General features: G+C 48.6%; 1 protein-coding gene across 2 annotated transcripts in view; it reads right to left on the reverse strand.

Annotated features, from left to right (window-relative positions):
• Positions 1-1492: 1492 nt before the first annotated feature.
• The window catches only part of Lgr6 (leucine-rich repeat-containing G protein-coupled receptor 6), a 119678-nt gene continuing 93202 nt past the window's right edge, over positions 1493-27968 (reverse strand). Inside the window, 12 exon segments of one of the 2 annotated variants that reach the window (NM_001427357.1) lie at positions 1493-6053; positions 8456-8536; positions 12086-12246; positions 14050-14175; positions 15734-15805; positions 16205-16276; positions 17454-17519; positions 18412-18483; positions 19619-19687; positions 21548-21619; positions 21808-21879; positions 24543-24611. In NM_001427357.1, the coding sequence (NP_001414286.1) occupies positions 4804-6053; positions 8456-8536; positions 12086-12246; positions 14050-14175; positions 15734-15805; positions 16205-16276; positions 17454-17519; positions 18412-18483; positions 19619-19687; positions 21548-21619; positions 21808-21879; positions 24543-24611 (2182 nt within the window). In that variant the 3' untranslated portion in view covers positions 1493-4803. 2 annotated transcript variants of the gene reach the window in all.

The raw sequence follows: 27968 nt of genomic DNA on the forward strand, positions 1-27968 counted from the left end.
GAAGGATGAGACAGTGTCAATACTGGGAACCAGTGAAGGCTTAGAAGTGGAACAGAGAAGAACAGAGAGGGAACAGACAGGGGAGACAGACTTAACCTCTGCTATGCGAGCCATGTCAATGTAATACGTGTTCAAAAATTAGATTAAAGCTTTTAAACAAAAGACAGCAGGAAGGGAGCAGTTGGTTGTGGTTGCAAAGCAGATAGACATAAAAACAGGCCCACAGAAAACAGCAGAGCACGCTCGTGGTGGGCATGAGTGACTAATACCAGAATCCCACTGAGCTGTCTCAACCAGAACAGTCCCTGCTTTTAGATAAAAACCCCACCACACCAGGACTCTCTGGTCTTTGCTTTGCTTGGATGCTCAGATTCTGAACACATTTACTGGAGTCAACCACACGTTTTTCCTCTTAACCAAGTCTAACAAGGCTGAGAAAATAGGTTCCCCTGTAATTGAGCCAGAAGGATGAGGAGTTTGGAATATTCCATTCAAAATGAGCAGAGCTCGGGTGTTTGTGAAGACATCATCTGTCTCTCAAAAGGGAAGCAAGATTATGCATTGGCTAAAAAAAAGTATGTTGGAAAAATATTTAAGTGTAGGGATAGAAGAAGAGGTAAATGGGAGGAGAGGGGGAAGGGCTTCTGGCACTAGGTCCATGTCTTAGTTTGCTTTCTAATGCTGAGATAAAACACTGATCAAAACCAGCATGGGAGGGAAGGGTTTATTTCAGCATACAGCTTTCAGTCCATCTTGAAAAGAAGTCAGGGCAGGAAACTGGAGGCAGGAACTGAAGCAGAGACCATAGAGGAACACTGCTTACTAGCTTACTCCCATAACTCACTCAGCCTACTTTTGTAAGAGAAACTCAGGACCACCTGCCCAGTGGTGGTACAGCTCCCAAGTAGGGGTGGCCCTCCCACATCAATCATTAATCAAAAATAAATGCCCTACAGTTCGTCTGCAGGCAATCTGATGGAGCCATTTTCTCAATTGAGGTTCCTCTTCTGGGATAACTTTGGTTTGTGTCATGTCCCATGATTGCAGGGTTCTGTGAATCTTTATCACTTTGCCTTCCCCATTTCCTTGGGAGTGTCATCACTTCAGGGAAGGAAGAAGGAGGACGTAGGTGGTAAGTTTATGCAATGAAAAGAAAACAAGCTGATTCTTTGATGGAAACCTCAAGAGGAGGCTTGGGTCTGGCAAGGCTTCAAGATCTGAGACACAGAAAACCTAAGCTGTTCACAGGTCTCTTTAGACTGTCTGGCCCAGCGTATACAAAGGACACTTCAGCATGGATGACCAAAACTGGTTTTGATTCCTCCAAGTTATCAACCCAGCGCCTCCTTGGCTATGGTCTGAATGCCCCAGAACCTAGAAGGGGAGAAGAATGAGTTTGGCCCTCTGACCACATCTCCCTCCCTCAAAGTCATCCCACATCCATCACACCCATGGTTCCCTCGGGGACAGCTAAAGGAGCAGGACACAAGTGGTACTTCATAGGTGCTTTATTATACAGAAGAACCAGATATTTACATCTTGACAATTTTTATAGTTCACATGGCTGGGGGGTGGGGCGGGGCATGGGACTGGAACCCAGAAAGGGTGTGGAGGTGGTAAGTCATAGGTAGGAGAACTTGGTAACCAAGAGCAGAGGTAGTCGTAGGGACTGGGGCAAGGACCAATGGGGTTCCTAATACCTCTTCCATCCTCGCTCCAAGAGCCTACTGCCCATTGCCAGCGCTTCCTTCTCCTCCTACTTTACTTTGTAAGCCTTTACTCTTCCTGGAAAAGTGAGCCCAAAGGACTAGGAGAGGAGGTAAGGAGGGAGGGTCGGGCCCGTAAGAAGCTCAGTCAACGCATAACAGTCTCCCAATGTTAGCTCTACATTTGTTTTTGGTTTTTCATTTTGATGAGATACTTGACAATCCGTGACCCGCTGTGAGTTCTCTTCTAAGAGAAGATAGCGCTGGGCACTACCTAATGGCACAGCACACAGAGCTCAAGCTGGGACACACACGTCCTGGCCTTTCCACCACCGCCATCTTAGCCCCTGGAGTGGATTCTTTTCCTTGGCCGCTATTTGGGAAGATTTTGTTAATGATAACGACAGAGGACTTAGGTGCTCTGAACAGTTCAAATTTTCATCCCATGATCAGTCAAAGACTTGTGGTCTTTCTTGTCAGATCCAAATATGTAGAACAGAGACCCAGAAATTTGCTTAGAAGAAGACACGTGGTCTTCAACTGATTACAAAGGAGATAACCAAAGGAATGGCGTTCTGACTTGCTAGAAACTTGACCCAAAATAAAACACAAAGAAAGTTTACTACTCAATCTTATTGGGGTAAAGGTATATGAACTAGTATTTCGGTGTTTTGTTTGTTTGCCTGATTTGGTTTTTTTTTTTTTTTTTGAGACAGAGTCTAGCCTAGTCTAGCCTCAAACTCATTATGTAGCTGAGGATGCCCCTTACCATCCATCTTCCTGCCTCCACATCCCACATGTTGGGATTATTGGTGTGCACCACCATTCCTGGCTAGACATTTTTGGATAAAAGTTTATGGAAGACACTTCAACTCTCTTCTCCCTTGCCTCTTCTTTAATTAGAGAGTTGAACTTTGGTTGACATCCAGACTTAGCAGGCAGTAAGGTGACAACTGTGCCATGCTAAAGCTTGCAGCCCAAAGGGGCTGGCTGACTTCATAGAAGATCTCTTTAAGGAACAATGCCTATATTCTTCGACCACCAACACGTGGTCACCTCACTCTACTTCAAGGCTGGTTCCTTAAGTCCAAAGAGAACAGTGATCCCATAGTAAAATAGGCAGAGAGAGCAGGGTAAAAAATCTAGGTAACGTGCTAGAAGTCAGGGCTCCCTGTAAGAATGCCAATTTTGCCATCCCTGGGGAATCTCAGAAAACCACCAAGTCTCAGGGTGGGGGGTGGGTGGGAGACTTTCAACCAAGGGCTCTGGTTGGAAGCCCTGGGGAAATAAAGAGATCAGGCACTGGGAAACAATTAATAAACTTGCTATCATTTAGTGAATGCCCACTCTGAAAACGATCCCATGAGAAGACCCTAAGAAATTATAAAGTCACCCTTTTTGGCATCTGAGCCTTCTAGAGTCTAGGGGCTACTCAATGAATCACAGGAGGTTTAGAAACGTTCTGAGCTCCATGCATGGCCTCTGACTCACCTCTCAACCCCACTTTTGACCTATGGCAGAATTTTAACTGGGCACTCGGGAGACTGCAGGGAAGCTAAGCTATGGAAAGTTAACTATTAAACATAGAGAAGAAGGTCCTTCTCAGCTGGTTTTAAAGGTGGGGTTTCTGGAAAGAGGACTTGGCCAGGGATCACAACAGAATTCAGGCAGAGAAAGGTACTCCACTGGGCTTCAGGAGCCAAACTCAGTCCTTCCTATGGAAATGATGCTTGGGGGGGCGGTCCCAGGAGCAATTACCATCTATTGGCTGAATCTTGGCTTCTCCTCACTTCTTATCTCCTCTCCCTGAGATTGATTTCCTGTGTTTGGAGTGGGGCGGGAGCCACTGTGTAGTCCCTCAGCTGCACTTGGGGAAGCATAAGGTAAGAAAGATCAAGCGGGGAGAGACAGAGGATCAAAGGCCTGTTGGGGTCACCCAGGAGTCCCAGTTAGCTACAGCCCTCCATAAGATGCAATACCCACAGCACAAATATCCCTTGTCTTGGGTTGTCCGTCCCTGCCCCCCGTCCCCTCAAACAGGATTGGGATGAGAAGAAAGGTTCCGGGCCGCGGTGAGATGCATACAGTGTAAAACCATATGAAGGTAACGTAAGAGTTGGGGAAGCCCATAGAGCAGTGCAAATCTTGCCAGGACCTTAGAATCCTGTCTTGCTGAGGGCAGAAATTTCATTATTGCTTGGGGTTGGGTTGGGGTGGGAGCACGCACAAGGATCTCTTTCTCCCCACCCCACCTGTGGGACTGAGGCAGGCTCTGCAGGTGTCTGCCCCAGTAGGATAAGTGGGGTGGGAGAGGAGCAGAATGCAAAATCTGTCCCGGATGATGCCAGTCACCTCTGACGCTTGACTTCTTAGGGGCTTTCGAAGAGGGTGGCATCTTGTGATGTCATAGGGTTGCACTCCACGGTGTTAAGACGAGGTCCCTGGGAGAAAACCGTGCTAAGTTCTGCGAGAGATTTGTAAGCGTTCCATGAAAAGCAAACAGAAACCTATCATCAAATAAGTACGTTTAACTGCTGTCATCATTAAGCCAAAAGGTCCTAATTCTTAGGACCTTTTAGACACTAACATGACCCCATGACTCTAAGAAAGGGGCATAATATGCAATGTCTGCCAAAGCGTATCTTAACTGGAAGCACTTTGGCACAGCATAGGTCAAGATTGGTGGGACGCAGAACACGTTTTCTATGCTATCCACACGCCGTAGGCGGGACACTCCAATGTCTTTGGTAGTTGCCTTCCAGTGCCTTTCTCTGTGAGGCCTCCCCGCTCACTGTGTAACTCACTGGTCGCAACTCTGTCAGCCTCCCACAGCCTTCACTGTCTTTTGCTTTCCTCCTTTCTCCTAAGTAAATTTCCCAGGTCTCTGTCATACATACTCGGATTGGACAGGGAAGGCCCAGGGTGACCGTGAAGCTGAAGGCCAAGACAAAGCAAGACCTGGAAGCACACCTTGTTATGGCCACGGTGAACAATGGAGCCAGGGGCGTTGGCCATTCTGCTGCGGAGCTGTAGTTGTCTTTCTTTTATAAGCAGCCATCATTGGGAGGAGGGAGGACAAATTGGGGGGGGGGGTTATTTACAAGTGAGAGGCAAAGAGAGGGCCAGAGGGCCAGAGGGCTCCACCTGCAGAACAGTCTGCCAGTGTGGCTCCCTCTGCCCTCAGCAGCAGTTCTTCATTCATGGGAGGTTGTGGGTTCCCTAACTTGGTTCCATCAGGCTCCACAAAATGGTTTCCCTCCAGCCTGGTAGCCCCTGGCTGATGACGGGAGATGAGGGTCACTGAAGGGAAGCCATAGGTCTCTAGCCCAGGAGGCTGCCCAGCCTCAGAAGCTTCCAGAATAAGATCCACATCAGAGAAAGCCACCAGGGCTTGGGTGGAGTCGCAGGAGCTCTTCTCCAGCTCACCGGCTGCAGTATAAGCTAGAGGCCCTGGGGACCGAGGGCTCGGCCAGAGCCTCCGAAGGTCTTCCCGGAAGTGAGGGTTGAAGAGCAGGTAGAGCAGTGGGTTCAGGCAGGCGGGCAGAGGCAACACCACCAGAAGAACCGACTTGACAGCCTCAGGGGTGACCGGGAAGAGGCCCAGCATGGAGGCAAAGCTGAGGAAGGCCACGGGGCAGTAGAGAAGGCCATCTGCAAAGATGAGCCAGGCCACATGCCGCACCATGGCGCAGTCCCACACGGCCTCAAAGTCACCCCGAGGCAGGTCGCAGTAGAGCTTGATGTAGGCACCGGCCACCACGAGGAAGCAGAGCGAGTTCATCATCACCAGGGCTACGGCGAAGCCTAGGGCGGCCGGGCGGCCCTCGGGAGGGGCGTAGGGCAGGCAGAGCGGGGAGGCACCATACTCCCCCACCGAGGCCAGCGGCAGCGCGGCGGCCAGCCCAGCCAGCGCCAAGCATCCCAGTGCGCCTGCGCGGACGCTACCGGGCGACGGCGCCTTCCCGTAGGCCCGGACGCAGGTCACAGAGACGCTGCACTGCACGGCCGCCAGCGTGAGCAGCAGCACCGACGCCTCCGACCCCAGGACGGCTAGGAAGCCCGTAGCCTGGCAGCCTAGCCCGGTCTCCCAGCGGGCTCCATACTCCGCGAACTGGCCGAAGGTCAAGGCGTCCACTGAGGCCAGGAGGCCGCAGGAAATGCCCGTTAGGGCGTTGGCGCCAGCGATCGCACCCACCACAAGCTTGACCGGAGACAACGGGCTGGGCCCGCCAGCAAAGACTGTAAGCAGCACCAGCCCGTTACAGAGTACCGAGAGCAGCACGATGGCCCACACAGCAAGGCGGATGCCCCAGCTCTCAAAGAGGTGCTCGCAGGGCTTGAAGGGGCCTGTGAGAGAGAGAGGAGCAGATGTAAGCCCAGAGCCAGGGCAGCCAGAACCCAGCTCACTGGCAAAATCCAGGCTCTAAGTTCAGACAACTTCTAATGCAAAGGAGACCAACAGGAGAGACTTTCTGTCTCAGAAATGCAGACTTGAAAGCTCAGAAAATTCCTGGAAATAAGGGGGAGAAACTATGAGGAAACTGCAAAGAAAATACACAGAAATAGATGCGTGGTTCGTGCAAACCCGGACCTGAGGAAATGCTAAGAAACTCAAGTCTTCCTAAAGGAGCAAGATTTGGAGAGATGGAGGGAACAAACTGTCCTATGGGAGTGAAGAAATGCAAAGGCAGAATGTGGAGCTGTCCAGAGTCAGCCACTTTCTGGTGGTGACTCTGCCCAAGCAATCGTTGACATTTCCACGCTCGCGAAGTCCTGAGTAGACTTCGGCTGGTTCTCCCTTGCTTTGAGTACATTTCGTGCAATCAGTATTTGGAAGACAGACTGCGTAATCGAAATATAGAAAACTTTGCCGAGTATAGTAGTTCGCATCGGTAATCCCAACACGCAGGAAGCTGAGGCAGGACAGGGATGAGTTTGAGGCCAGCCTGAGTGGATAGTGAGACCCTAACTAAAAACAAAAACAAAAACAAAAAAAAGATACTTTGAACTTCTGGAGTTTTCCAACTTGACCCCACAGTAGATTGGTAAGATTCTGGCGTTTGTCCATCTCCCTCCCCAATGCTATTCTTAAGTCACCTTGTGACTTTGGGACATATTATTTCCTCATTTTCTTTGGCTTTAGAATTATTTTTCAATGTATCGCTAGGAAGCTTGGGAATTTAAGAGATTTCTGTGGGAGCTATTTTAAACACGCTTTTCTGATTATGAAATAATAGGTGGAAATTTGAAATTTTAAACTGTCTATGGCTTCAGCTCTCAGACAGAACTCCTAATTTTGGCATATTTTCTTCAAGGTTTTAATATACATTTAAAATAAGGTGGGATCTTATTCTCTTTAAACTGAGCTTTTGCATGATTTCTCAGAAACCTCAAACACCTTTTTTTTTTTAATGGCTGTATAATAACTACCCCATCATATGATGGGCAGCAATTTCATTGGCCATTTGTGTGAGCTATTTTAAAAGCAAGTTCAAGTTGGACCTTGTTTTCCAGAACCTTTCTCTTTTACCTCATCCTTGTTGATTGCTGATTTTCAGACATGAAATTCCTGAGGCAACGTTATTGAAGCATGGCTTCCTGACAAATTATGTCGTCGCTTCTTTCCCCTATCCGCCACTAGAGGGCGTACTTTGCCACTAAGAGCTAAGAGCTGGTATGAAGCAAGGTCAAGACTAAAAGCTTTCTGGGCAAAGAAGTATGGAAATCTGGGAAATGAAGGTGGGATGAAATAAAAACAGCTAACTATTTGTAATTTTGTGTTTATTCTGAACAGCTCTTGGCCCACAAAGCACTGTGCTGTCTTTTGGCATGGCCTGTCGGTGTTTTCTTGTTTTGGTTTGGCTTTTTTGAAACAGGTTCTCACTATGTAGCTCTAGCTGTCCTGGAACTCGATATGTAGACCAGGCTGGCCTCAAACTCAAAGACCCATGTGCCTCGCTGTCCTGAGTGCTGGGATTAAAGGCACACACTACCGTACCTGGCTCTGCTGACATTTTAAACACAGGGAAGGGGCTCTTCTCACTTAAAATTGGACAAATAAAAAACTTAGGTTGTGTGGCATTGAGAAAAAAGAGCCCCTCCCCTTTCTTTCCAGCAACACAGCTCTTATGGCCCCAGGTTAGACTCCAGAGGAGACTTCCCTGGCTCTAAGGAAGTACTTTAGGACTTATCCAGAGACACTAGAGTTTCCCACCCTAGAAGACATTAGTAAAGAGATTTCACTCTTCTTGGGATGAAGGTGATCTCTCAGAGCTTCTCCTGGCCCTGTGAGTGTGTGTGTGTGTGTGTGTGTGTGTGTGTGTGTGTGTGTGTGTGTGTGTGTGAGAGAGAGAGAGAGAGAGGTGTGTGTGTGGTGTGTGTGTGTGTGTGTGTGTGTGTGTGTGTGTGTGGTTTGAGGGCATGCTCACAAAGCAGCCCCAGCAGCCCCAGCAATGACACCGAGACATTCTTCCTCACCTCTTTTCTACAAGGACAACTTATTTCTAGATGTATAACCTTTGATCCGACTGAATTGTGACAGCTTCTTGACCTTTCCCAAACCCACTCTTCCCTTGTGTAGACACCCAAGGGAAAAACCTCCAGCTCCTCTCCACAAGGAGACCCTCGCCCCAGCAGGCTGAGCTTTGGGCAAAGAAAATATATGCAACATAGATTGTAGACAAGCTAAACTGGCTTCTCACCCAGGCAAATGGGTGTCCCGTCCCCAGCTCCCCAGCCACTCATCTCACCTGGAACAGGGCTGCACTGGACACTGGGGTGTGGCTTTGAGTCCTCTGTCTCCATCTGGAGCTCATCCAGGTCTAGGTCATCTGAGAAGGGAAAACAGAAGATGTCTAGGGTCCTGGGTATTGGTGTCTGTCATTAGCTGACAAAAGGCAATGCCTTTTATTTAAGCTGATGTCTAACTGTTCAACCCTGCACACTCAACAGCCCTGCTATTTCTACTCTTGGCGCCAGTATGTTCTCCACTTGTGGATATTGTATATTTCTAGTTCTCTGCAAGGGACATTATTCCACTCTCTGCTATTCTGCATTTTCTTGTGCCCACTCATCTTTAGCCCATGAGTGCTGCACAGAGTGTGGCTGCTCTAATAAGGAGAGTTAGCGATTACATAGTTCCTTCTTGAGCTAGCCTATCGTAGTTCCATGTCCTGTTAGGAACACTGTACATTAAGAAGAATGTTGGCAGGAAGGGGGAGGTGGTTGGGGAGGGGAACACCTTTATAGACAAAGGGGAGGGGGTGGGGGAGGGGATAGGGGGCTTATGTCCAGGAAACCTGGAAAGGGAATAATATTTGAAATGTAAATTTTAAAAATCCAGTAAAAAATCTTTTAAAAAAAAAAGAGGAAGAATGTTGGAAGCTGGGAGTTGGTGGTACACACCTTTAGTCCCAGCACTCAGGAGGCTGAGACAGGTGGATTTCTCTGAGTTTAAGGCCACTCTGGTCTAGAGATAGAGTTCAAGGACAGACAGGGCAAAAAAAAAAAAAAAAAAGGAGGTGGTGGAGGAGGAAGAGGGAGGGAGGGAAAGAGAAAGGGAAGAGGAGGAGGAAAAGGGAGGCAGGGAGGGGAAAAGGAAGGGTGGGAGAGAGGGAGAAGGAAGAAGAGGAAATGTTGATGCTAGGCATGGTGGGACATGCCTGTGATTCCAGAATTTGTTAGGTAGAGGCACAAGATCAGGAGTTCAAGGTCATCCTCACCTACAAAGCAAGTGTGAAGTAAGTCTGGGCTGCATGAACCCTTTCTCAATAGCAAACATTAAGAGTTGATTGAGTGTAGACCCTCAGGCCAGGCATGGTGGCATGCATCTGCACCCTAGCACTGGTGGGACACACGGATGAGGGGGCTGGGCTTGAGGGGAATAGGAGGATCCCTGTATCTCCCTGGCCAATCAGTGTAACCAATCCATGATCTCTGGCGTCAGTGGAAGGCCTACTCTTAAAAATGAGGCAGAAAGCAATAGAGGAAGACATAGAGCATTAATCTCTGGCCCTCATAGACACATGAATGTATACACACACACACACACACACACACACACACACACACACACACACACACACACACACAACAAACATTCCACTGGTTTCTGTACTGAGGCTGATGTCTGAAGGTCACAGTGCCTCATCAGTTCACCCTACCATAGGAGAATATGTAGATGACTTTGCTTGACTTCTCCCTATCTTTGGTTCACAAAGTCAGGTTCCTATGTAGCTCTTTTCTCCCCACTTACACATGTAAACATCTGTTAAGAGTTTCCCAGAGGACTGGAAGATTATGGTGCTGCACTTGACCTGGACAACTTCAGAGCAGGTGGAAGGCCAGAGTGTACCCACAGAGTCCTGGCATTTCCTTCCTTCTCTACCTTTCATTCCCCACCTGCCCATGCCCTCCAGAAAGGATTTCAGCGACTCTTTGAAATCAAAACGCATAAATGAAATACAGGAGGTGAGACCTACAGACTGTCTGAGGCTGGGAAAGTCACGGCCAAGGTGTTAAGTAACCACTCTTCAAATGAAGAGGAAATCGAATCTGGCTGAAACAGCAGCTCCTGGCTTTCTTTCTGCTCCTTTGCTTTCACAGGAAGTGGGGGGCCCTGCCCCCAGCTCCCATTACAGGCGGCGGCAGGCAGCCCACTAACTCAACAGGCCTCTGGTTCTCCAAGACCTAAGCCTAGCGGAAAGTTTCACCTTGTGGAAGGAAATTTCCATTTCTCTTTCCAGCCCCCTATTACTCCCCCAAGGACTACGCAGCAGACATCCGGGACTGTCCCTGGGGCTAGCTGTCTGCTGGCCCTGCTAGTTAGCGGGCTCCTCCTCCTCTTCCTCTTCTTCCTCTTCCTCCTCTTCCTCCTCTTCCTCCTCCTCCTTGGAGTCTGTACCCTCTTTAGGAGATGCTTCTGTTTCCCTTCACTAGGAGGGATGTTCTCAGAGATCCCCAGACACTACAGGATTTGACTTCCATAATCTGTGTTCTAGATTATATAATGGCACTGTCCCCACTGACTAGCGCATTTTGCCTCACACCCATTGAGAACTGTATTATCTGTTTTTACTGAAAGATAAGGAACTTAAGCTCAGGTTAAAACGTGTATATGGTATCATTGGGGTTGGACTGAGTTCTGTCTACACTGTAACACCAGCATGAGATGCTGTGAGTGGGCCTCATGTAGCCCAGACTAGCATTAACCTGGTTATGGAGATGATGCTGACTTTGAACACCTGAACCTCCTGCCTTCCCCTTGGGCCTGCTGGATTCCTGGTGTGTGGCAGCACCACACCCAGATTTAGATTCAATTTTTCTTGTTCAGCTTCTCTGAGATACTAGAAGTTCAAGATGGAAAATGAAATCTTAACAGGCCGGACTCCTTTCTCTATCCTAACTGTACTTGCAGTTGAGAACACAGGGCCTGGAGAGAGGAAAGCACCCTTCTTTCCCTTCTCCCAAGACAGACTTTATAGACAACCCCTCAGACGCCCTCCCCCCGCCACCTACTTCCAACTTTCTCTTTACCCCAACTCTTCCAGAAGTAGATATATCTGGTTCAAGACAACCTGTTCACTCAGCAGGGCCACGTACTCAGCGGACATTTAAATTTCACACTTGAACCCACCGGAAGAACGGAGGCAAAGGGCACCCATCCCTGGGAGCAATACTCCCTTGCAATGTTCCATTGAATTCTAGTTGGTACACAGAATAAGCCCACACACACACTGAAAACAAGTTTAGCTCAATTAATTTAATACTATCATCATTAGCTGCTGTGCTAATTCACTGACTTCTGAGAACAACCCAAGGGTGAAGGGCTGCAAGGGGTGGCCACTAAGGCAACGTGGTGACCCATGGGACAGGGAGAGTCGGAGAGGGCTGCATGAGGGCGCTGCAAACACCGGGGAGGTGTTGACATCCCCATCCCCCTCCTTATGATCATTCGTTTTTTTTTTTGTTTTTTTTTGTTTTTATTTTCTTTTTTTCAGAGCTGGGGACCGAACCCAGGGCCTTGCGCTTGCTAGGCAAGCGCTCTACCACTGAGGTAAATCCCCAACCCCACGATCATTCGGGGTTTTTTTTGTTTTTGTTTTTGTTTTTGTTTTTGTTTTTGTTTTTGTTTTTTTGGTTCTTTTTTTCGGAGCTGGGGATCGAACCCAGGGCCTTGCGCTTCCTAGGCAAGCGCTCTACCACTGAGGTAAATCCCCAACCCCACGATCATTCGTTTTTAACAAGTGTCTTGAGTGTGCAGACAGTGGGACGCTTCCTTCCAGGTCACAAGGATCCCCACTCATACTTCTCTAAACCTACCTTCTAGGGCCCTCTCCTCAGTCCCCAACGCCCGCAGCCCAGAGTCCCCAGGCACTCACAGTGGTTCTCAGCTTGTCCAGCAAGGAGACCCAGGGGCCTCTTTGGTGCCTCTTCTTCCTCTGCATGAAAGTCCTCGGCCTGCCACTGCCCAGAGGTCTTGAAGAAGTTGGCACAGAGGCCATAGGCACAGCACTGGTAGGCGTAAGGCACCTCCAGGATCCTACAGTCGGGGAGAGGCTGCCTTAGTGTGTTTGGGATTTAAAACCCTAGTGTGGATACCCTCAGCACATGGTCTTCAACCCCAGAGCCCCCCCCCCCCGTTCCCTCTAGGGCAGTGGCTCTCAACCTTCCTAATGCTGACCCCTGTAAAGGGGTCATTCCACCCCAAAAGGGTTGGAGACCACAGGTTGAGAGAACCACAACTCTAGATGTTTCCTTAGGGGAGTCTTGAAGCCTGATTCCCGATCCCAAAGCGCTCTGGAGAGGTTGTAGTCTCCTTTAAATCATTGCTTGACTGAGAGGGAGAGAGAAGCCTTCTGCCTGTGATTCAGAAATACCACAGCAGGCTCTGAGGTGGGAACAGATTCCCCAAGGTCACACAGAACCCGGAGCACTCTGCTCCTCCTCAGCCGTAACTCTTGTCTAGTATTTAAGGAGGCAACAAGGAGGCAGAGGCTGGGATGTGACCCAACAAGCGAACACTGGCCTGGCAGGCACATGACCCTTGCATTTGGTACCAAGTCCTGGGGAAGGGGGACATGGAGTCTTTTTCTTTTTCTTTCTCCCTTTTCCTACTTTGTCTTCCCTTCCCTCCTCTCCTCTCCTTTTCTTCTCTCTCTCTCTCCATCCTTTTCTTTGTCTTCCAAGACAGGGTCTCATGTGACCCAGACTGGCCACAGACTTCACCTATATAGAGCCAAGGATAACCTCGAACCGCTCATCTTCTTCCTCCTACCTCCCACATCTGTAGACCTAGCTAAAGAAAGCAGCTAGCTTTCTTTAAGTCTGTGTGTGTATGTACATGTTCCTATGCACACAAGCAGAGACCAGAAGAGGGTGTCAAGCACCCTCCTCCATTACTCTCTATTTCATTGAGAAAAGGTTTCTCCCTGAACTCAGCCAGTTTTCTTGGCTAAGCTAGAAGCCAGCAAACTCAGGCCATCTTCCTGTCTCCGTACTCCCCAGAGGTGGGATTAGAGGCATGTATGGGATACCAGCTTATTATATAGGTGCTGTGATCTAAACGTCTATTATCATAACTGCACGGCCAGAGCTCTGAACTACGGAGCCATCTCTCCAGCCTCTATTTCCTTCCTTCCTTCCTTCCTTTTCTTTTTTTATTTTTTTTTTTTTTTTTTTTTTTTTTTTTTTTTTTGGTTCTTTTTTTCGGAGCTGGGGACCGAACCCCTTTTCTTTTTTTAAAAAAGTCACAATTTCCCCAGTGACTCTTCACCCTTGTCTTCTGTGAAACCAACACCCTGTCCCCTGCCCAGCTCCTGGCATAACAGAACTGCATTTTGTGCCCTCTGAGGGTGAGGACAGATGCCTTGGGCATCTCATTAGCTTGCAGCAGACAAGGCTTGGGCCACACAGGCTGCTCTGCTGCCGCCACTTCATGGAGGGAGCCTGGATGTCATTAGCACCAGGGACTGGCCGTGCAGCTCGCTTTCCGCTCATCAGTGCCCTGGGCTCTGCCCTGATTCTGTGCCTCAGACGATGCCTATTTGAGGATGGGATCTCCAGGCTGTGGAGAACGAGGCAAGGAATCGGGAGGGCTAAAGAACCTCTGCTCAGCTCACTCCCTTCCCCTCAGGCCCCAGGGCCCGTAGACTGGTGGTTGGGGTGGGGGTGGAGGAGATAAGAAGAAAGAGAGTCATGTCCCTGATTAGCTGACAGAGCAGTGGAGCCAAACTCTAAGCTACCAGGCTATTCTCAGGGTGAGACCCTGCGGCTTTTTCAGTTTCTCTGTTCTCAGGGTGTCTGGTACACACCTCCTCCAGCATAGGGCAAGCCAAGCTCTCACCTCAGTTTGGGGAAACTGTCCTTGGAGAAGGCCTGAGACAGGGCCAAGTTCCCCTTGAGCTTCAGGTGCATCAGGCCTCCCAGCCCAGCCAGGGGCAGTGTGGTCAGCTGGTTGTCAGTCAGGTCCCTAGGACAGTGGATGATCAGGGTTATTGGCAGTCCGTGGGACCGTTGAGGGGTTTGTTGAGGGTGTGGCCAGTGTGCCTGGGATGAAGCCAGAGGAAAGGAGCAAAGAGCAGAAGACAAACGTGGGACAGTACGTGCTCTGAGGCTTAGGGGTTTCTAGAGACCCCTTCTGTTACCTCAGCCAATGATTCATTCAATAAACCTTGGGTAACAGCTACGAGGCTCTCCTAAATGAATGTCAAATTGTCCTAATCTATAAGTAACAGAGCCCCACAACTGTAGCTTCCGTGTCTGGGTCCCATCTAGGAACCATTGCTCACTGCCCTGGGAGACCCCTCTGTTATTTGCCTATATCCCACGTATTCCCTTTGCTTCTCTCCAATGATCGGATGGGTAGGACAGAGCTGGTCATCCAGCCCCAAGCAGGCATTGGATCATCCACTCCCCTTGCAGACACCGCCTGGTAGCCAGCGGTGAGGATATACACAACCTCTGCTGGAGACTTTATTAGACCAAGCCAGGAGTCCAAGGCAAACACTAGGACCACAGACTGTGCGTCGTGGAAACAGTCCTGGACTGGCAGGCAGGAAACCTGGCGCTGTCACCAACTCACTGTGTAACCAAAGAGAGCCACAAATCTGCCCAAGTTCCAATGGCCTCATCTTTCAAAGGATAAAAATATCTGTCCTGCCTATCTGGCAAGAGTATGGCAAATAGAGAGGAGATGGAGGTGAGAATTTTACAAGACCAAGGCCCAGAGCCCAGAGAGCCACAGAGTAGGGAGGGGGACTGCATGCACATGGGAATCATGACAGATCCTTAAGTAGGCTTCTCCTCCTAGACCTTGGAGAAGTCACCGGTGTTGTAAAGGTCTGTGGCTGGATAATGACCAAGGCCAGAGGCTTTGAGGAGTCTTTGTGTTAGTCAGAAAGGTCTCCATGTAGGTGGGAATGCCTTTGGGACACACAGCATGGCAGGCAGGGAGGGTGCCAGCTCCTCCTTGGGTAGGAACCCGTGTATAGCTGGTAACCTGTCCCACACAGTATGCGGCAACCAGGTCAGAAGCTCTTTTCAGCCTGACACAAAGACCATGCACCAGCCCTGCACACTTTCTGCCTGAATCCTAGTAGACTTAAAGATCCCGTGGGTCCCTCCTGCCTTGCAGCTCTCTGAGACCCTGGTTCTCCATCAACCATCATCCTCTTGAATTGAGAAGTTCAGACACATATGTCCTCTTTGTTGGTGAATGTGGAGGATATAGGGGCCAGGGGAGAGGGGAGGGGAGGGGGCACAATGTGGACCAAGGCTGCCAAAACATTGCAGAACGTTAGCAGATATTTCAGGGTTTGCAGGAAGCAGGCTTTCTGTTTACCAGGCCTCACAGTGTGTCAAACATACAGTTAGAATGATTGATTAAGGCCTCTCAGACCTCCCCGTGATGTATGGTGAAACACTTGTACAAGTCCCTGCTCAGTGGTGGTGGCCCTCCTGTATCACCAACCAGCCCACAGTCCTGCCCGACCCTCGGCATTCTGGAAGAGAGTCCAAGGAGTACTTACAGCTTAACCAAGGATCGAAGGGTTGAGAAAGCCTCGGGGTGAATGGCACGGATGGCATTCCAACTCAGATCTCTGCGAGCAGAAAGCAGGCAGTAGGAGAGAGCAGGGACACAAAGGAAAGGCATTGTCTCTATGCTGGGCCTATCTTGGGCTTGTTCTCACATACTTTCCATCTGACCTTCCCAGGCAGCAGTGGCTTGAAGCCTTTGGGGGAAGGTTCTTACTGCTGCCTAGTTCCCAACCTGGTTGTAGGCTCTGGAATGGAACCATCATGTTGGTTCCAGAGCCTCAGAACTCCCTGGGTAATGAGGAAGTGGTGTGCATGTGCGTGCGTGCGTGTGAAGGGACTGTGGAAAAGAAATAAACATACATGTCATGAGTATTTAAAGTGGACACATGAGCTATGGAAATGACGTTGGCAGGGACACGGGGGTCCTCCAGATCCCACCCCTGGGTGCTACAGGTACTCACAGAGCTTGCAAGGAACTCAGCTGGCTGAAGGTATCTGCACCAATTTCCCAGATCCGGTTATGCTGGAGGCCACTAGAGTAGCAAGAGAGACTAGATGAGCCTGCAGGCCCAGACTCTGGCTCTGATCCACGCCCCTCAAGCAGTGGAAGGAAGAAAGGAGAGCCCCCCACTTCTCCTGGCACAGGAAAAAAGGCGCAGCCCGCGGAAGTCACCAGAATTAAAGGGAACACAAGGGGATCCGGTTGCCTTGGGTAAGTGGGTCAGGAGACAAAGCCACAAAACCATCCCTGTGGCCCAAAAGGGAGTCAGCTTCCAGGGTTCCCACCGGGTCTGGCTCCTGGCCCAGATGAAGTGCCCCCCACTTTCCCCTGACAGCCATGGGTTCTACAGATCCGAGCCTAGCAGCAGGCATTGTCCAGCCCCTGGGTAATCAAGTGACTGCATTGAATTGAGAAGCAGAGTTTAGTAGACTTATTGTCTGACTAGGAGATAGAGCCTGGACCCCAACAATGTCAAAGTCATTGTTACTCAGACAAACCGGACAAACCCAGATATATCTTCCCTGTCATGGCGCCATAAAGCATTGCCCTGCCTAGAATTGGGGGCAGCCACACAGAACTCAGACGGCATAGTAGTTTAAGGAAACTGGAGATGGGCAATGGGGATCAGAGATATTTTAAAGTGAGCTTTTCCTTGTGAGGCTCATGTGTAACCACGCATATCTTTGTATTTGTGAGCACACATGTACGTGTGAATGTTGATGAGCAAAACATGGGAAAACATGCCCCCAAACCTAGGCTGCTACCAGTTCCTCTGAAGACTGCTGTGTCTCACACAGAGCGCCACGGTGGCCCTGGCCCTCCACTGGCTTAATCACAACACAGTTTATAGTTGCTATTGACTCAGAAAGAGCTAGCCTGAGACTCCTTTGGGCACCTGTCCCTCGTAAAGTCATCTACTGTGAGTCCTAGGAGACATGCCCAAGCCTTTCTGAGTCCCCAATCCTACGTCTGGGTCCAACAAACTGAAAAGAAAGAAGGGTTAGGGGGTTGGGGATTTAGCTCAGTGGTGGGGCGCTTGCCTAGCAAGCGCAAGCCCCTGGGTTCGGTCCCCAGCTCCGAAAAAAAGAAAAGAAAAAAAAAAGAAAGAAAAGAAAGAAGGGTTAGAACATGCTCAGGCCCTGGCCCCCTCTCTCAGACCTGCCCAGTCTCCCTTGCATGACTTAGGCCTTGGTCGACCCCAAACTTACATTTCCTCCAACTTCTGACACCTGTGCAGGCTGGGTAGCTCCTCAATCTGATTATGAGACAGCTCCCTGGGGAAGAGACAGAGCCCGGCTCAGGGAAACAGTGGCTATATGAGGGTAGAAGGCAAGGGCAGGAATGGGGCTACCATATGAACATGTTATCCTGCATGACACTGGGAGCATCCCAGGGAAAACAGTTCAAAGTGAGGGATATGGACATGAGGGGAGAGGCCAACACTGGGGCATAGGGTGCTGAACCAGTCAGTAGGAAATATGGGCATTGCTGAGCAAGATGCTCAATGCTACTCATGGAAATAGTGTCCCCATGGTAACGGTGCTGCTAACCATTTACGGAGCTAGTAGAGAAAAGAAATGCTGGGAACCCTCATCTGGCCCAACCCTTGCCTTAGGCTGGGAACTTAAGACCTGGGTCCTCAGCACACAACCTGCCCACAGACACACTGCCAGTTAGTAGACAATTGGTCTGGAGCCCACATCTGCAGATGTTAATGTACCTATCTTGAGCTGCTTGTAAGATCCCTAGGGAGCAGTCTCAGACTGAGGTTAGAGTCCAGGTAGGAAGAAAAACTGGGCCAACTTAAGCAGCTTCATACCAGGTGCAATTAAGTCTCTTGTCTAAATGGTGTCGAGCCCCTACTATGTGGTATGTGCATTAAACACAGACTGTTTTCAGGTCTCACAAATTGACTCTCATTTTAAATAGGAGGTTTAAATTCAGAGACATTAAAGAATAAATCCAAATGAATACAGCTAGTGAGAAGCAGACGGTCTCAAACCACTCAGATCCAATTTGGGAGACCAAAGACCTTCATCTTGAACAAGAGAGGACAGTCTCTCCTAGATTCTCAGCAGGAGTCCAAGTTGATCACTCTCCCAAAAGGGATGTTACCACAGGGACAGGGATACAGTGTCGACTGTAGAACGGTCCTGAGCCACTCACAGGATTCGGAGCCTAGGCAGCTGTTGACACATTCCCGCTGGGAGCAGTCTGATGCCTGCACGGGTCAGGGTCCTGCAGGGAGAACAGGAACAGAGCTGGCACCAGGCCCAGAGCCCAGCCATTCCCAGCCACCCGTCTCTAACACTGGACCCGATAGATATTGTCGCAGGAGCGCAGAGCTGACAAGAGAGAGCAGTGGGAAACACAGGGCAGGGGCGGGGCTACGGGAACAGGAAGTAGCAGGCTCCCAGGTCTGAGCACTAAGTTCCGCCTACCTAGGTGAGCTGAGGTGGGAAGTACAGAGAAAGAGGGCCTTGATCCATGAGCTTTGCTCGTCCAGTGATTCGTATAGATGTAAATCTACCCATACAGCTTCATCCCACCCACATCCCACCTCTCATAATGGTGCCGGCAACACTGGGCCTTAGGGACTAAATCGTCCCTTCAAGGGGAGGGACAGCCACGGCAATGAGTAGCCAGGAAACTGCTCCAGGAGGAACATGGGCACACACTTTGCTCCCTGTGCCCAGAGGAAGGAGACAAGATTAGGGTGCAGAGGGTTGGTTGGAGGATGAACTTGGATTAGGCACAGGGTAGCCCTAGAAAGTCCCCAAGGCCAAGGTCATCCTTGGGAAACTATTATTACTTTCATGGAAAATTCTCCGCGCGCCACTGAGCTAGGAGGAAGACAATAGAGGCGCAGAGAAAAGACAGCGCCAGTCCCAGCCACGCCATGAATGAGTCGTGTGGTGTAGGCAGGGAGTTGACTTCTTAACATTCACATTAAGTGCCTGCTCCTTTTCTGACATTCATTTAATGTGTTGATGGCTTACTATGTACTTATCCCAGGGTGCAGAGTATTTTGAGGGCCTATTATATGCTTATCACCATGATGCAAAATATATCATGGAGACGCTAAGAAAGACATTGATGGAATCGACCCTCTCAAAGTCAAAGTCCTCAGTGTACCCTGGCTCTGAGCTCTGAAGCCAGACATGACAAATCTAAACACAACAGAGGAATACCAGCCTCCTCCCCACTTCCTGCTGCCCCTGCCTCGCCTGGAGGCAGCACCACATCTGGAGATGGCCAAGGCCCTGGGGCTGAGCCAGTAGCAGAGGCAGACAGAGGAAGGGTGGCAGGAGGAGCATGTGGCCTGGACAGTCATCCAGATGAAGGGAGGTGGAGGGAAAGGGAATCCACTCACAGAATCTCCAGGCTAGTGGTGCCTTTGAGGTCTGGGAACTCCTGGATGTCAGTGGCACCATTCAAGGATCTGCAAATAGAGAAACAGGCTCTGGAAGGATGTGTCAGGCATGTCAACCTGTGTGATCTCTGCTTCAGTCTTCTCCTGCTCAGGGGCTCTACCTTTTGGGGGATACATCATTTCCCTCAAGCCTCCTTCGAATTAGCCACTTTGGCCCCATGGGAAGTTGAGCTATGTTTATAATACTTTGTTAGGTTTGTTTGTTTTTTTTTTTTTTTAAATAACCAGTGTCTCTCTTTTATGTAGTTCTGACTGGATGTCGTGGAACTTACTATGTAGACCAGGCTAGCCTGTAACTCACAGAGATCCACTTGTCTTTGCCTCCTAGGTGCTGAAATCAAAGGCATACACCACTATACATAGCTCCCAATCACTTTTTTTTAAAAAATAAGGAATGATTTATTATTTAATGTATGTGAGTACACTGTAGCTATCTTCAGACACCAGAAGAGGGCATCAGATCCCATTACAGATGGTTGTGAGCCACCATGTGGTTGCTGGGAATTGAACTCAGGACCTATGGAAGAGCAGTTGGTGTTCTTAACCGCTGAGCCATCTCTCCAGCCCTCCCAATCACTTCCTTTTTTTTTTTTTTTTTTTTTTTTTTTTTTTTTTTTTTTTTTGGTTCTTTTTTCCGGAGCTGGGGACCGAACCCAGGGCCTTGCGCTTCCTAGGCAAGTGGTCTGCCACTGAGCCAAATCCCCAACACCCCCAATCACTTTCTTAAATCAAGACAGCCCTGCCCAGTCCAGCTAGGCTGAGACTGAGCCCAGCAGCTCCAGCATTGAGGCCTAGGATTGGAAAAAGGCGAAATCAAACCCAGACAAGAGACCCATGAACTATTCCATATTGTTACTGTTTTGTTTTGAGATGGGGGGGGACCTCCCATAATCCAGACTGGCTTCAAACTTATTGTACAACAGACGTTAGCCTTGAACCTCCATCCTCCTGCCTTCAGCTCCAGAGCACAAGTATGTGCCACCACTCCCGGTGGGAGTGTCTTCTCTGAAAGGCAAGTGTTGGGAGTGGCGTCACACGCCTTTAACCTTAGCCCTTGGAAAGCGGAAGCTAAAGGAGGATCTAAAGACTAACCTTGGCCGTGTGAAACCTCGTCACACAAAAGAACAAACCGTGTGGGAGAGACCCCGAGGAAACAGAGTAGCATCCAGTAAGGATCCCAGTAACGGAAGTTAAGGTCTGGGTTCATGTACCTCAGGTTACCTCATGATTGGGATGGGGAGGAAACACAATGGGAACATAGGAGGGAAACGCTCCTGGAGGAGGTTGCTTAGCTGTGTGGAGCGAAGCCACAGCGTGTTGCAAACAATCCATGGAAGCCCTTTTTTTTAAAAGTGGGACCTTAGGCTTGGAACTAGACAAGTCGGGAAAGGAAACAAAGGACTTCCTTCAGGCTGAGCGTGAGAAAGGCACAGAGGGCCCCAGGAAACTGTGTACCGGGCACGGGAGAAGCAGCCTGAAGGGCACACAGAGTTCAGAACCTCAGCCCTGTCCACTATTCTTCATGCTGTACTGCAGGTGTGCTTGGAGCAACCACCACAAGCCAAGTAGAACCAAAAAGGTCAGAGATGTGCCCACAGGTGTGAAGAAGGGCTCTCTTTATCCAGTGAAATATGGGGAAAGCAACCAGGTTGTGAAGGGGGAGGGAGACCATCCAGTTCCCGCAGATCTGGGGACAGGTCTGAGCAAGTGTAAGTCTAGGGCCTCAAAGGCCTCTCCTTCCAGTAGTTTGTTGCCTGGCCACTGAGAGGTCTGCCTCTAAGAGGGAGAGGGCAGGAGAGAGCAGGCAGGAGGGAATAGGGGAGAAGTCCGGACCCCAGAACCCAATGGCAGCCTCTGGTGCCCACTTACAGCGTATGCAGTTTAGACAGGTACTGGAATGCTGACCTTCCCACAAACTGGATCGGGTTGTCATAAAAGTGTCTGCAAGAAAAAGACCCAAGCCCTAGTTCAGATCTCACTTTTTTTTTTTTTTTTTTTTTTAGGTCCCTACTCTTCTGGGAAGAGATCAACTGCCCTCCCACATTTTTTCTAGGGGCATCCCTTCTATCCACCCCCCACACCCTCCATTCCCCCAAAACACACACACCAGGAGCTGGAGAAGTACTCACATTGTCTGCAGGAGAGGGTTGCCCATGAAGGCCTTCTCTGGGATAGCCTTGATGTTGTTGTTGTGGAAACCCCTAGAAGACAGCACCAGGGAGCAGTGAGGTTTGAAGAGAGGTGGGGAGAGGAAGAGTGTGGCGCTTCATGGGGCTTTCTGACAGTTGACTAGACAGGTCCTGAGAGCAATCGGACTTTAACCTGGAAACTTCGGCTCCAATCCTGCCTGCCTGTTTTCCTCTCCATTCAACATACTCAGTCTCTCTCTCTCTCTCTCTCTCTCTCTCTCTCTCTCTCTCTCTCTCTCTCTCTCTCTCTCTGTGTGTGTGTGTGTGTATGGTGTGTGTCTGTGTCTGTCTGTGTCTGTGTCTGTGTCTGTGTCTGTGTCTGTGTCTGTGTCTGTGTCTGTGTCTGTGTCTGTGTCTGTGTCTGTGTCTGTGTCTGTGTGTTGGGAGTGAAACTGGGACAGTTCCCAGGTGTCAAGCTTCAGAAAGCCCATGAGAATAACTCCAGAGTGAGTAGCTGAGTTCAGGTCCTAAGGAAGGAATCCATTCCTTGGTCATCTGTGGCAGGAGCCATGATAAGTCCCCACAGAGGAAGCCAAGGGTGTGTGGGAAGGAAAAGGAGGGTACAGGAAGTAAAGAACTTCCAGGGGATGCTGGGTGAGGGAGGCGGCTCCTGAAGTGAAGAAACACAGAGGCAGAGCAACAGAGGGGATAAAGGACAGAGTCGGGTGTTCAGTGGCCATAGACTGCATCTGTGAGTGATGGGTAATGAAGTACCCCACTGAGTGTCTGGGGTCTGGAAGCTGGAAACTGTGTTTGTGTTGCTGTGAAGCTTTCCCAAGTACCAACTTGTTGGGCTGCAAATTACACAGAGGTCTGGGCAGGCCTCTCAACATTCTCCCTCCTCCCAGAAGACTCCAGCTTTCTGTATCCTAGAACACGCTCAATTTCTCTCCATCTCCTGTTTCCTCTTATCCCTTTCACCTCCATGCTGTCTCAGGCAAGGCTCATCCTCAGATATCTCTGGCCAATGCTACCCACAAGGCTTGCTGATTCCTTCCTTCCTTCTGGTCACCATGTTTGTTGGAATATCTCTTTTGTGTCTTGGGCTAGGTTAAGTTCTGAGAGGTTGAGAGATTTAAATGATAGAGGCCCTGTTCTCAAGCAGTTTTCTCTCAGGAGATGATGTATGTATGTATGTTTGTATGTATATATGTTTTATATATGTATGTAGGCTTGTAGGCATGTATGTATGTATGTATGTTTTATATGTGTATGTTTGTATGCATGTTTTATATATGTATATATGTTTGTATGTATGTTTGTATGTATGTGTGTTTGTATGTGTGTGTATGTATGTGTGTTTGTATATATATTTGTACGTGTGTATGTATGTATATATATTTGTATGTATGTATGTGTGTTTGTATGTATGTATTATGTTTATATGTATGTGTGTATGTATTTTTGTATGTCTGTATGCTTGTATGTATATATGTACGTATGTTTGTATGTCTATGTGTGTATGTATGTATGTATGTTAGTATATATGTATGTATGATGTATATATTTATACCTAAATGTGTACATTTTTTCTCCAAAAAAACCCAAAAAACAAAACCCATGAAGCTCCTTGTTTCCTTAATTGGATTCTAGAATAGCTGTATATTAGATTCCTGAGGTCACTGAACATACCCCCCATCAAAGTTGGTGTCCCTTCGGTGGTCATTCTCTACCTTAACCACTTCCTGTTAGCTCTGTGCTTTGTACTTCTCCACTGACTAAAACTACTGTCCTCTTCTACCCTTGTTACCCCCTGAATCCCACTCATCCTTTGAGACCAGGCTCAGGTAACCTCAGTCTACAGTGAGCGGTCATTCTGAATTCCCATAACTGTTTTAGCCAATATACTATGCCACCGTTTAAGGCTGGAATTATATGCTGCTTTGACTTGTTCCTACTTTCAGGACGCTTTGTGTTGTGAATGAGGTGAGGGATCCTTTTCAGGGGACCCCATGTCTAGCTTACCATTATTTTGTATTAACACTAAGTACAGCACCCGGTCTAGTGAATATTCAAACAGATAATAAATGTTTGGGAGTGAGATGGCTCAGTAGGTAAAGGTACTTGCTACACAAGCCAGGCAACCTGAGCAACCTACATAAATATAGAAGGAGAGACAAGCTCCATAAAGTTGTCTTCTGTCCTCCACACATGGGCTGTGGGCATGTGCGACACACACACACACACACATACACACACACACACACACTCTCAGGCACACACACTCATGCACACATCATGCACACACTTGTATGCACATGCACACACAATTGAAATAATCATCATAATAGATGCCCATGGAGTTCCAGAGTCAATTTCTCAATCCTTTTAGGGATAGTATTAAAGAGTGACCCTATAAACCAGCCCCCAGTTCTTCTAAGTCTTCTCTAGACATAAACAGTCCAAAGCCAGGTCCAGGCTGCAAGAGGTGGTTCTTGCACATGTGCTCCCAGGCTTAAAGGGCCCAAAGCCATTTATACTGAGCAGACACCCCCAAGAAATGTTCAAAGCCGAGCTACTGAGAGTTCTGACTACTGCTGCCCTGGGAGCTGGGGAAGTGTTTCCAGCCACAGCTTTTACAAGGACCAGTCACAAAAACTATAGGAGGCAACTTGGTGAACGAGCTGGCCTCTGCCCCTGGGAGAAGCACCCGAAAGACCAGCAGAAGATCTTACAATTCCTGCAGCCTGCCCAGGGTCCGGATAGCCACGGGGAACTCCTGCAGCTCATTATAGTTCAAGTCTCTGGAATGAAAAAGCAGGGCAGTCATTAGCTCAGAGGCTTAACGGGGCATGTCAGGGTCCCCGAGACATGGAAACTTGGCTGTAGGGTTGGCCCGGGAGATGGGTTTTCCAATCTGTTGGATCCAGCTGCCAAGGTCTGAAAACACATTTTCTGAATGTTTGTACTCCATTTCTACTCCACAAATCCTTGGGCTTGGAGCTTTCCTGGCACCAGAACTGTTTTGAGTGGGGATATATTTTAGGAGTGCGCATATCTGAATCTGCCTACCTCAGAATAATCTCTAAAAAAAGTTCAGCAAAGTCTATTTTAAGTCTTTGGATTCATGGGATGAGAGAAGAGAGATAAGGAAGTGATCTTTAACATGTTACTAGTCTATTGATTCCAGAGAGTTCTTCAGATTACAGCTATTTAAGCTATGGCCTCTGCTGGTTTGTGTTTGAGACAAAATTCTCCCTGTGTATTTCAGGTGGACTTGAACTTTTGATCTTTCGGCTCTAGACTCCACAGTGTTAGAGTTATGGCTATATGTCAACACATCTGCCAGATTTTTTCCCCTTTGGGTGATGGCATGGGAGACAATCTTTACTTTCTCTTACATTTTCCTGCATTTTCCATTTTTCTTATATACAAGGAACATTTATCACACGTATAATCAGAAGACAATGAAAGAAAGTTTTTAAAGGGGCAGTAAGCCAAGTTGGCCAGAAGACAAGAATACACACAAGCTTTCTAATAAACTAAACGTGTACAACTTTTAGCAGTTTGATATCTTTTCTAATTGAATTTCACATACTCAGGCTGTCTTGTGTCCATTACTGTACAGAGAAGTCCGTACCTGTGTGTGAAGATGTTTGTATAACGATACTCATAATAGCATTCTCTTAGGCAATAGAAGCCAACACTGGCTGACCTGTAAGCAATCACAACTTCATCTTTTCCACTCCTTCAAGAGACCTTTTGATTGCACCCTTGGGTAGCAATGGTGGGGTAAAAGGCGGAGAGGAGCAACAGGCTGAGGGCTAATTTTAATTTTCATCAGAACAGACACAGAGCTGCTCTTGACGAGTAGATAAGCCCACAGGCAGACGACACCCACGGAAAGACGAGGTTCTTGAGAGTAACCATGAAGAAGAATGATTGTTTCTGTAGCTCCTTGCTAGCTTGTGTGGCTACCCTTCTTACAATCACCTTCCTTGCTTTCTGAGAAGAGCCTCAGAGGACTTTCGGGAAGTTTCGCTTCGTTGTTGTAATCGGATTCCGTCTCTCAGGGCTGCAACTGTCTTCAGAAGAGACAGCAACTTTCAAGAAATTTACTACCTTTGGCACTCAGTAGCCAATGAATTAACCCATATGTAATGTTCCTAATTTGGTAGGGGGTCTTGATGCCTCTGAAGCCCTGTTTCTGGGGTACACAGTCCCCAGCTTTGGAAGGATGTGGGGGCGTCAGTTTCAGGAATGGCTCTTGACCCTTTTAAGGAGGACCCTAGCCGATGTTTTCAGCCTTTGAAGCCCAACAACTTTAATGGGTGTCCAAGGCCACAGAAGGGGACTATGTGGTGGTCTTTTAATTGCAAAGCAGCTTGTCAGAGTTTTGTCGATAAATATCATGGTAACACAGAGATAATGAGAGGCTCTTCTGCACGGGAGGGTCATTACACTTAATAGGCCACAGGTAGAGCCAGGAACCCAGCCCAGGAGGCCAGAGGAACAGTGACAAGCAGCTGGCAGTCAATGTGCTAGATAATTGTCCCCCTCTGCAGGCATACTATTACCCATTACCCTCAGACTGCCCTGGAGACCTTGTGTAATTACACCAGAAAACCCCTCTGCCCTGCCCCATCCTTTGTAAGCCAGACACTTTGCTCTCCTTTGTAGCACACTTTGATTTGCTCACAGAGCCGTTCCCGCAGGCTGTGTGAGGGCAAGGCTGGGGACAAACGGGGGACAAGATGACTGAAAGCAGAGACTGGAAACAGGATTTTAACTCTGGAGTTCTTGGAGGTCTACCAAGGGCTGCACAAGTCACAGCCCATCAGGTGAGGGGCACGGGAGCAGACGGCAGGGGACAGAGGTAGACATTTTTTTGAATCTTCAACTCCATAAATGTGGATCTTCACATCTCGGTGTTTTGCAGTCAAGCGGCCCCCTTTTAACTGGGTTCAGTTCCTATCGGAACTTTCCATTGCTGCCCAGGAAAAGTTGAATTTTCCATAAGTTCTTCACTCAAAACACTGAATATACCATTGACTCTAAGAAGATGCATTGCAGAGGCCTGGCCTGAGAGTCTTTGGTAGCTCTATATTCCCTCTACCTAGAATATCCTTCCTCAGGTATCTTTATCACTACTTAGTTCACTCAGGTCCCTCCCTAAGATACCCCTCTTCAGAGGGCCTTCTCCCCCAGTGTACTTCAAACAGCACAACCTGTCACCCACGCTGCCTTCACGCTACATTACAATTCGCCTCTACCTCTCTTCCTATCCTAACGTGGCAGCACATAACTGATTCGTCTGCACACCTCAGTGTTTGAAAATCAAGTGTCCCCTTCAAACTTGGTTCAGCTCCTTTCGGAGCTCTCCATTCTTGCCCGAGGGGAATTATATTTTTCATAAGGAATAAAGACGTGTCACTCTGAAGACTTGCCTGGCCTTGTCAGTGGCAGTGACCCATACAAGACAGAAGGAATACAGGGTGACCTGGCCCTAAGTCATAGGAGCCTTGCAGCCTCTGTCTTCACAACCTACCTCACAGCGGCTTGTCAGGAAGCCCAAAGTGGACTCATGAGTGGTGAACTATATGGAGAGGGTGGTCCAGCAGCCAGCGTGAGGCTCCTGATAAGTAGGAGAAGCTATGGTAGACCCCTTAGCCCTCTGTGAGCCTCCAGTGGCTACAGCCTCCTCAGTGAGCCCAGGGATCCCAGCCAAGCCACGAACTCATGAGAAATAATAAGGTGTTACTTTAGGTCACTACGTTTTGGAGTGATTTTTATGACACAAGAGACTGCCTGCTTTCCTCGCCGTCATGGAACTTATTGGCATATGACCTTTCTTTTCCTACTACCCAACCAGAATGAAAGCTCCTTGAACATGAGAATTGTCTGTTTTGAATCTGAAACACCAGAATAATATCCAACACAGAGCAGGACCTCAGCAAGTATGTGCTGAATGGCTAGCTGAGAAGTTCTAAACAAGCTTAGAAGTAATAAAAATATCAATAAATTCATGAGAATTCAGGGTATTGAGAGGCATAGTCTTGGGACTTTTTTTTTAAAGGTGGATGTCAAAATGACACAGGATCATTGGGAGGGACAGTGTCAGGGTTGCCTTGAACCTCAGAGACCATGGGATGTGTTCTGGG

Source organism: Rattus norvegicus, chromosome 13 (assembly GCF_036323735.1).
Source record: "Rattus norvegicus strain BN/NHsdMcwi chromosome 13, GRCr8, whole genome shotgun sequence".
NCBI classification, from domain to species: domain Eukaryota; kingdom Metazoa; phylum Chordata; class Mammalia; order Rodentia; family Muridae; genus Rattus; species Rattus norvegicus.